Source organism: Pleurodeles waltl, chromosome 6 (assembly GCF_031143425.1).
Source record: "Pleurodeles waltl isolate 20211129_DDA chromosome 6, aPleWal1.hap1.20221129, whole genome shotgun sequence".
NCBI lineage: Eukaryota > Metazoa > Chordata > Amphibia > Caudata > Salamandridae > Pleurodeles > Pleurodeles waltl.
Genome location: NC_090445.1, coordinates 390,102,807 through 390,113,687, shown reverse-complemented (window position 1 = coordinate 390,113,687; position 10,881 = coordinate 390,102,807). Strand labels below are relative to the sequence as shown.

At 40.2% G+C, this 10,881-nt stretch overlaps 1 protein-coding gene across 1 annotated transcript; it reads right to left on the bottom strand.

Annotated features, from left to right (window-relative positions):
- Positions 1–8,375: 8,375 nt before the first annotated feature.
- On the bottom strand, positions 8,376–9,314 carry LOC138301578 (olfactory receptor 10A7-like). Its single transcript, XM_069242095.1, has one exon. The coding sequence runs from the start codon at positions 9,312–9,314 to the stop codon at positions 8,376–8,378; it is 939 nt and encodes a 312-aa protein (XP_069098196.1).
- Positions 9,315–10,881: the final 1,567 nt, after the last annotated feature.

Below are 10,881 nucleotides of genomic sequence, written 5' to 3'. Positions count from 1 at the left end.
AATTCAGGAAGTGAGGTGATGGACCGGTGGTGCATGGGATGGCTGTTCCAGGCTTTTGCTGCTATGTAAGAAAATAAGCGCCCTCCACTTGTGCATCAGTATGTGTGGGGTATGGGCAAGTGAAAGGGAGACAAAGTGTAGCCCTCTTGATGGTGGAAGCTCAGGCGGTTGTTAATGTACTTGACTCATTGGTTATGTAGAGCCTTGTGTGAGTGCCGGTCTGCAGCTTGAATTGCCATCTGTTCTGTACAGGGAGCCTGTGGAATTGCCTGAGGTGGTGTATGGTGTGGGTTCATTGGAGAAGGCTGAGTATGAGTCTGGCTGTGGTGTTCTGTATAATCTGAAGTCCTTGTAGGAGGTGTGTGGTGATTCCTATGTAGAGGGTATTGTTGTAGTCCAGTCAGCTGGTGATGAGGGTCTGTGTCACAGTGCGTCTTTTGTGTAAGTGTAGCCACTTGAAAAGTTTACGTAGCATATACAAAGTGAGGAATCAGGTGGAGAAGGCAGTTTTGATCTGTGATTTCATGGTGAACTTGTTGTCAATGAGGATTCTGAGGTTTCTGGCATGGTCGGAGAGAGTGGATGTAGGTATAAGGTCTGATGCCCACTAGGAGTCATTCCATATGTTGCTGCATTGCCAAAGATCAGTACTTTTATTGACCAAAATGAAAAAAGAATCCAATCAGTAGAACCTGAGTTATGTATTTTTAAAGAATAAACTGCAATATTTAGCCTAAAAGTGTATAGTTCCACCCCTGGCTATTTGGTTGCACTGGACCAGGTCAGACATTCAAGTCAACAGCAATGAAACGTGGGTCGGATACATTCCTAGATTACTCTAGCCGAAGTTTTATCTTCTCAAGTTTTTGTGCCAAGAGTCCCATTCACGTTTAAGATGCTTGCAGGGAGCAAGCAAGCATCTGTGGAAGTTGGCTCTTGTGGTGGAGGGTACAAGCAAGAAGAAAATGAGCTACAACTAATGTTCAAAATTATCAAACAAATACAAAACACAATTTATTTTTAACAATAAGTTCAAACAATGATATTTATTAAGTGTGTATGTACAACAAAACAAACATATCTTGATTATATGGATATATAGATATCGTAAAGGGAAGCAAACAAATATAAGCCTAAATCATACATGAATATTAAAAAACAGTTCAATACAATGAGTACAGGTACACAAATAACTCACAAGGACAGAGTGCCACACAAGACAGGACAATACAATAGTGATAACACAACAATAAATACATAAATCTATAAAACCTCAAAGATATATTTAATTACAGATGAATATAAGTATTTCCTCAATCAGCAAAAACCCTGACAATATTCAAACTAACATAATCCTGTTATTTCAATCAGCAATTATAACTCAGTCTGGTCTAGTAATCATCAAATATAATTTCTCTACACCAACAAAAGTAGGAACCAAGCCTACACGCGTTTCGGCGGTAGTTCTCTCGTCTGAGAGGCCGCCTTCATCAAGGTAGTTCCTTGAGTACTTTATGATACAGAAATTGCAGGCTTCATCAATTTAGTAATCCTTCCCAAACATCAATAACCTGATAAAAGAATAATGAGTAGACATGTTAATTCAAACAAATATATGCTCTTGAGATACAGTGAACCACCAGTAACCATACCCGTGTGACCCCTTTCACCTAAAATAAACGTGAAAATTGAGAATAAAAATGTGAATCAATAAAAGAGAGAAAAAAAAAAGAATTAATAGAAAAGAGTGCTCAAAAGAACAAGACATGCACACACTCAGTGACGAGGCAATATAAACATACACTTACTGGGAATATATACTTGCAACCAAGGCGAAGATATCAGTAAAATCCAAAAGCAGTTAAAAAATATCAGACTTTCTGGTTCCAAAGCCGGTTCAACCAATACTCCTTCCAAAAAGAGACACCAGATGCATATAACTACCACTCTCCTTTTCCGAACCATCATTAGACACAGTCCAACTATCTTTTTATTATAACAGACGTATAATAATACACAGACATACCGCTATGGAAAATGCCTTCCGCTTCACTAAGGGTAGTAGATTTTACGACAAAGTTTCACCCAGGGCATCTTCTCCATTATTTTTATTCATCAAAGCTTCTACAGAAAAAGAGGGAAATTGCCACGAAGATACACAAATCAGAAAGATTTTTTTGTTATATAGTGCAGCCAAACGCGGTCTATCATTTCTGAAATAATAACACCTATAGCACAATTTATAACTTCACATACCAAACCGTACATACTCAATTCAAAGGAATTTTAAAACATGATACAGCAACACACGGTCTATCATTTAAAACATAATGCGACCTAGAGAACAGTCTATAGCTTCACATATCAAATTATACATACTACATAATGACACATCCAAAGACCCAAAAACAATATCTTGGTTTACATACCATTGGCACAAATAGCACTTACTATAGAAGCACCTTTCCTCTATTTTTAGAAAACCTTAAACGACCTCCCCGTATTTCAAAAAGGCTTCATGTAGGTCTAAATAAGCAAAAAATATATTCCCAGTTCTCATGCCAATTTCTTCCTGTCCTTGAAAATGCATTACCTCATCATTAGCAAAGATCCTCTACTCTTCAGCTCGAAGCGACACCAGTAAGTTTTAATTGGGAGACCACCTTTCATTTTTAAAAGCAGGCATCTCGTCCCATTTAGAAACCAAAAACTGCAAGGCATTGCGATTCATCGCGAGATCTCGCTGAATCAGGAAAAAAGGGGAAAGAGGAAGAAAAACATTGTCGGCCATATTAACGAGGTGAAATCTCTCCAGGACGGGATACAAAAAGAATACAGTTACCAAAAAAGCCCGACATTCTCCAAGGCATTACACAGACGGGAACCTGTTCTACCATACAGAGTCATTTCTTCTCCATTTTAGAAACACGTTACCTTATGATGGCCAACTTTTTTTGTTTGTACTAAATAATAGAAATATCAGCAGTTCCATACAAACCTCCTATCCTGATACGGGTGAAAGGCCAAGAGATATCGCGGGAAACCGCAAGAACTCGCTTCGAGATGAGAGGAAGTCAGCAAGCAGCCATATTGGAATGGTCTAATCGTGCCAATAAAGACGAGGAAAGGAAAATTAAAATCCCCTAATCTACAAGGCTAGAAAGGGGGTTAAGTTAACTTAACAGCACAGACCATTTCCATTCAAACAGTGTCTGTCCACTCCAAGCTCTAATCGATGCAAACCCTCAGTCTGCATTCAGCAATGGGAGAAAAAAGATAACACGATCAGAACCAGAACAGACAGAGAAAGGGTCACAACTTCTAGGTTCCCTCAAAGAAAAAATACTACAATCCAAACACTAACAGATGGACAAAAAGGTGGAATTCAAAGCAGAGCATTTTCCCAAGGAATGTACTCATTTAGTCCATTACCATGAGTCCCCAAGGTAAAAATCCAAAAAACTCCCTCTTCTCCCTGGATGTCTTTAATTTTTTCCAAGACCGTCCAAAGGAGGTCATCTAAATTATGTTTTTCCTTCAACCATTGCTGTACAATTGGAGCTCCCTACCTCTTGTTTCGAATATTGGACAGGTGCTCTGAGATCCTAACTCTTATCTCACGTCCAGTCTCACCAACAAACCCAGCCGGGCAGGGGCAGGTTATCAAGTATATACAGTTAGACGTTTTACAATTTGTCATATCTAACAGCTTATACTTTCTTTGTTTCCAGACAAGAGAATCACCAACAATTGCTCTTGTGCATGCTTTGCATGTCCCAAATTTGTGATTGCCTTTAACTGGAAATGATCCAGTGATGGACTTCTGACAGAAATCTTTGTCCCGTGGTAGAGCTGCTTTAACTAGTTTGTTGCGAATATTCTGATTTTTCTTAAAAGCCAACAGTGGTCTTTCTAAAGGTACTAAAGTTTGATCGCAATTCAAAATTTGCCAGTTGTTGTTTATTATTTTTCTAATTTTGTCATTTATGTTAGAATGTTGAATTACACAAACAATTTGAGATTTAGATCCTTTAGCATTTTGTTGGAACATACTTTCTCTGTTAAAATACCTCGCTCTTTTGTAAGACTCCCTAACCAGTCTCTTAGGGTAGCCTCTTAACAGAAGTTTTTTCTGAAGTACATCAGCATTTAGATCGTATTCACTAAGTTTCATACAGTTCCTTCGAATCCGTAGAAATTGACTAAACGGAACACCCTGTTTTTGGCTCCTAGGATGGTAACTATCGAAATGCAAAATAGTATTTTTTGCCGTGGGTTTAGTATATAAGGATACTTCTAAATGAAGGTTATGGCTCTTTATTCAAATATCCAGGAACTCAATTCTATCTCTACTTTTGTGAATGGAAAATTTTAGATTCCTATCACACAAATGAATCCATTCGCAAAATTCATCTAGTTGTTCTTCTTGTCCTGACCAGATGACAAAAATGTCATCAATATACCTAGACCAAAACCTAATATTCTCATAGAATGGAGCAATTTAATTATAGATGTGAGTCTGTTCAAATGCCCCCACATAGATATTCGCAACACTTGGGGCACAGGCTGCCCCCATGCTAACTCCCTTCTTTTGCTGATACATCTTGCCATCAAATTCAAAGAAATTACCTTCCAGTACAATTTTTAGACAATTTAGTACTAGTCGCAGGTGGTCAGTCATACCTTCCTTTTCGAAAAGTTGAGACACCGCCTGCCAAGCTTCTTGTTGCAGGATATTAGTATACAGGGCTTCTATGTCCATAGTCACCAAAATTCCAGTAGCAGGATTGAAACTAACCCCTTCTAGTTTAGATATAATATGTCCTGTATCTTTTATGTATGCAAGAATTTTTCCACAAACTTAGATATTGGTTCAGTAACTGCCCCTACAGTGAACACTATAGGGCGAAAAGGTGGTGGAGGGTTCATTGGTGAGAGAGAGGATGAGTTGGGGTGTCGCCTGTGTAGAAAATCACGATGAGACTGTGGGATCTGAGGATGTTGGCCAGCAGGGTCATATATGTGTTGAAGAGTGTGTGGCTGAAGGATGAGCCCCACAGGACTGCGCAGGTGATCTCCTTGCATTTGGGGTTGAAGGGTGGCATTGGGAAATGCTGGAGTGGTGATAGAAGTGTTGAGCAGGGTGGTGAGTTCCTGGCTGACCCTTTCATTTCCAAGATTGAAGCTGTTGTGTGGGCATGGGTCTGTGGGAGCTCCAGAGTGGATGGATTTAATGTCAGATGTTATGTCCTAGCTGGAGATGATGTTCCAGGTGGTCAGTGTGTGGTTTGTATCAGTTACATGGTGGCACATCTGACAAGAAAGTCTGTAGTTGTGGTTTGGGGTTTGAAGCTTCAGTATATGGTTTCAATTGTGTTGTGGAAGAAGTGAGTGATGTTTTCACACAGCTCCTGTTAGAGTGTGGTGTTTTTGCTGGCAGACATTCCTTAACGGTGTTGAAAAGTTCCTTGGTGTTGTTGCCGCTGTATTTGATGTGTGCAGCAATGACTGACTTGCAACTTAAAATCCAACTTTACCATACGTTGCGATTTTAAATTGTGAGTGCAGAGACACCAAACTTGAAGTATATATCTTGTCCTAATTGTAAATTACACTTATGAAATGTAATAAGGCAATCCCAAGGTCCAACTTTTTAAATACATTGGACCCTGCCCTGGGTGCTTTCCAGAGTCTACCTTCAGGGTGACTTACATGTATTAAATGGAAGGTTTGGGTCTAGCAAGAGTGTTAACTTGTCAGTTCAACATGGCAGTTGAAAACTGCACACACGGGCTCTGCAATGGCATGCCTGATACATCTTTAAATGGTTTCATATTGAGGATGAAATGGTTACGTGCTCAGACACAGTGGGAGTGTGCCCAGGATGGAACTGTTCCATCTTCTGCACAAGCCCAGGAAACCCCTTTGCTGTTAACAGCAGAGGGATTTCCTTTTTGCTAAAAACAGTCTCAGAATCTGGGAAAGAGCTTTCCCATCTATCGAGGTTGTTTTTGATTTTCAGTGAAATGACGATCAGTGTGCATGGGGGGCTGCCGTTATTTCCCTGAAAACTAATCTGAAATGAGTTGATTAACTCATTTCACTTTCACTGCCTAGGTGTTTGCGGTCCCCTGAGCACCTACCCAGATGGGAAGAATCTCCCCTTTCCAATGGTACCCTTTCCGTGGTGGATCCCTGCTTGGGGATTGCATCAGGAGGGTGATTACCAAGCAGCGATCCACACCACTAGCACTAGGGAGAGGGAAGTGGTCCCTTGGGCATGGCTTTTGGTCCCCCCTTATTTTTTTTGGGGCCAGTTCAGTCTTTCTGCCCCCTTCCCCCCCCCAGTGGGCAGAAATCCATCTAGGCACTATGTCTAGTTTTCAAAAATGTACATGTTGCCTAGGTTTCCCAAGGTGTCAGCTTAGCTTGTGTCCAAATCTTTGAGCTACCCACATCAGAAAAGAGGGTCAGTTTTTGTTGGAAAAATGAGCTTCTCCCATTTTGCATTTTGGGCCACTTCCTGTCACGGGCTTTAGGTCTATCCATGCAAGTGAGGTACCATTTATATTGGGAGACTTGTGGGATCATACAATAGTAGAACATTTGTTATTACCAATTGGATTTTGCTGCATTTGCACCTTTCAAATGTAAGATTGTGTATAAAAAAGATGACATTTGGAAAAATACCCTCCAAAGCATACGCTAGTACAGGTACCCACAAATTGAGTGATGTAGAAATACCTACTACTCCTAAACTCTATATCATGTGCAAATTTCAGAAATAAATAAGTTTACTTTACATCCATTTTTCACTCTGCCTATTTTGCTATAAAAATTGGTCTTTACCTGGTACTCAATGATAACAATTGCATAGTGTAGCTCAGGTGTTTGCTCTGGGTGCTTGGGTTCTTGGCGAACCTAAAAACCTTATATATCTCCACAACCAAAAATGTCTAGCCAATATAATAGTATATTGTTTTTGTCAATCTGACATTGTGACAAAAAGTTACATGTGAAATTATTGTCATAAATGCCCATTTTCTTTGTATTCATTTTCAACATTTATTTTTTCACTATGTATTTTCCTTGGGAAAACCTTGAGAGATCTATACATATAACCCCTTAATCAATTCAGAATTTTCAGAAATCTATAGCTTTTCTGGATCACCCAGGGGTTTCACACTAGTTTCCATCAAAAACTGGAAGTAGGTTGGGAGCACAAGAAAATATGGAAAATAGGCTACATCTCAGAAAAATGCTACAACTATGGTACAAAATGTATCTTTTTGATTCAGCTCTGCAAGTTCCAGAAAGCTGGAGTGATGGTGACTTTAGTACAGCAAACTGTTTGTGGATGTCATATTTAGGGGAAAACCCAGACACTTATATCTGGAGCACCTTTTACCTATATTTCCCCAAAAAACATTTTGCTATATTTTGCCTATTTTCTCAAACCCTATGCACCTTTAGAATCCCCAGGGTGTTGGAAAAAAAGGCTAGTTTGGTGTGAATAGCTTATGGGCACAAAACATTATGGATGCCTAAGCGCAAACTACTCAAACAGCCAAAAAGGGCTCAGCACTGGTGGGGGAGGGACTAACATTAAGTGGTTAAAGGTCTACTGAAGTGCGTAGCAAATCAGTGCTGCAGGGACATTAGGAGCATTTAATTTACATCTCTGGGTACATGTAGTGCACTTTACTAGGGACTTATAAGTAAATTAAATATGACAATTGTGGATAAGCCAATTTTACCATGTTTCAGGGAAAGGGCACAAGCACTGTAGTACTGGTCAGTGGTGGTAAAGTCCATAGAATCCTACAGCCAGCAAAACAGGCAGTCAGAAGGCAACAAGTCAGGAGGAAACTATACCAAGAATGCCAGGTCTAACAATCTTTAAACAGGTTTGTTTTTAGCTCCTTGCTAAATTGGAACAAACGTGGATTTTAGTACCGATCGTGGGTGCATAGATTCCTTTTTTTTTTTTTTCTTCTTTTTAGTACTTCTCCAACTGTATTAATATGTAACTGAGCTATATATATCAGCAGGGTTCTTTCAGTGTTTATTTGTGGTTTTGAGATAGTCCATTGTGGAATTACAGTAGTACGCGTTCTCACAAAATTTAAATCAGTAATCCAAATTGGCTAATTGTTTAGTGTATGACACATTTTTTGCACTTAAAATCTTAGGTTTCACTAGATAGGAGGATACATACAGTAACTTAGGGGAAACCATTAGTAACAGAATGGCCTCAATTTTTGTAATATTCATGATTGAATTTTCATAATGGTTTTTTCATTGCTTGTTTTTCTTGAATTTTCTAATGGGTATTGGCCTGTCTTTTTCCTTATCAAAATGGAAAAATGCTATTCTCAGACAAAACCATACTTTCTGACTAGTTTCTTTAAACTATTTTTAACATCCTTATTTCTTAAACTATAGATCAATGGGTTCAGCATAGGTGTTACAACACTGTATAAAAGTGAGAGCAGCTTGTCACGCTCTTGGGAGACACTAGGCCTAAGCCGGAGATACATACACGTTGTAGAGCCATAGAACAAAGTGACCGAAAAGAGGTGAGAGCCACAGGTGGAGAAAGCCCTTTGTCTTCCAGCTGTGCTGCTCATCCGAAGGACAGTTAACAGGATGTTCACATAAGAGAAAATTATCAAAGTAAATGGGAAAATGCCAGCAACAATGTTAGCTATAAATAATGTAATCTCATTCATCAAGGTATCAGAAGAAGCTTGACTTAGTACTGCTGGCATGTCACAAAAGAAGTGGTTGATAACATTTGAACCACAATATGGCAAACTGAAGATGAATCTGGTCAGACCAGCAGATATAAAAGCCCCCCACATCCATGAAACAATTATTAGAATAAAACACACTCTCTGGCTAATGATAACTTTGTATCGTAATGGCTTACAAATAGCAATGTGCCTGTCATATGCCATCACTGCAAGGAAGAAACACTCTGTGATCCCCATAGAGACAAACAGAAACATCTGCACAGCACAGGCCTCAAACGAAATGCTAGAATTGCTAGGTCTGAAGCTAATTAGAGTTTTAGGGACTGTTGTGGAGATGAAACAGACTTCCAAGAAAGATAGGTTCCTGAGAAAAAGGTACATTGGTGTTTGGAGACTGTTGTCCACAGAAACCAGAAATATGATGATGATGTTACCAATTAATGTTGCAAGGTAGACTAAAAGGAGGAGCACAAAGATTGAGTTCTGCAGGTAAGGATTTAAGTCCAAAAACCCCAACAGAGTAAAGCCACTGAGGGAGGATTGATTGCCACAGATCATATTCTTATATTTGTTCTGAAACACAATAAAATCAAACCATTATTATTTATTTAAAGTGAAACAACATTTTCCTGATAGCTTCAGTAAATTGTTTTTATGTTTTAACAAGAAATGCTGTCATAATAAGATTATTAATTTCATGTCAAGTATTTGACTGGATACCTATGAGTCAAATGTGAATATTAGCAGGATGACGTAATCTCCAATGAGCATATTTCTTGATCCTTCAAATTTAGTCAAGTAAATGTGGTTTATTCTTGTCCAATGTACACAATTACAAGTAAGATAATTCTTGCAGATTGCATTTTATAATCTCATATTATATGGAAGCTATAGAATGAGGGATAGGCGAAAATCCCTCTTTACCCTGCACAGTAATTGGATGTCAACTTACAGACCATTTCACAATTTCCACAAAATGCCCTGCAAAATAAAACATCCTCATTAAGGGCATCAAGGAATGAAAGAATTGAAGAATTTGTGTGTCGCCTGGAATGTCAGAATCAAGCCATTTTCATTAACCTAATAATAATTGAATCAGATTAATTACAATGGCCCACACCTGACAGTTTTCTTCATAGACACATTGTGAGCAGGGATATTGAGAGTGGCACCAGCCTACCAGAATACCATTCAGGCAGGTGCTACGCACAGGCTCTCTGCTGGGATGCTGCTTTGAAGTTCATAGCCAGGGGTCTGGGACTTGTTTTAACCTTAATGTAGTTAGCATTTAGAAAAATATATTTTCTGGGGTGTGGCATGAGCATGCATCGTGGTGGCCACTTATTAATGTAGCTCCTTGCTCTGGTCTCATGATCTACTACAAACCATGATGCAGAGGCAGCCCTAGCCCTCTAGAATCCCTATAGTTGGCCCCCATTACTGGGCATCAACCCCCAACCAGCAGCTTCGATCTTCATCATGCAGCCCTAGGCGGGTAGCAAAGACTTGTGGGGCTGAAGCCATGCCTCCTCCCATTAATGAAGTTCAACAGCTGGACCCCCTCTGACAGGTGAACAAGGGGGATTCCTGCACCACCAGTGCTTGGGACCCCAGCAGCATAACTACGGGCACCCCTGGTGGATGGGAGGCATACCTACAGTTGGGAGCACAAGTGACAGCCAGGTATTTGGCACTGCCAGCCCAGAAAGCTTGGCTACACCTCTTGGGTGTCTGAGAGCCTTGTATCCCATTCAGTGGGGTATTGAAGACCCTGGAGTCATCACTGGACCTGAGGGATGGACTGGCTGGGGTCCCTAACTGTACTGTCTTTCCTAGGACTCAGGGACATCAGACTTTGGAGGGTACGGGGAGGCCCTGTGCAGAACTCTCTACCTCCCACCCTACCATATGGCAACATCCGAATGGGTGGCTGTAGGTCCCCTGAGGGGTACTTCTTGGTGGTGGACTGGCCTCTTGCATTCCTTGGGGACCTACTGCAGTGCACGCTGTATGCAACCTGCTGCTTCTTAACCAGGCAGGGCTCTATGTGCTGCCCCTTCCTGCGGCAGAAAATGGAGGAAGAAGATTCTTACCTGTAAAACATCAACAGCTGCTGCACCCACTC

Bases quoted from the DNA above. Each gene is read 5' to 3' on its own strand.
- LOC138301578 (XM_069242095.1), bottom strand. From the start codon at position 9,314: ATGATCTGTGGCAATCAATCCTCCCTCAGTGGCTTTACTCTGTTGGGG.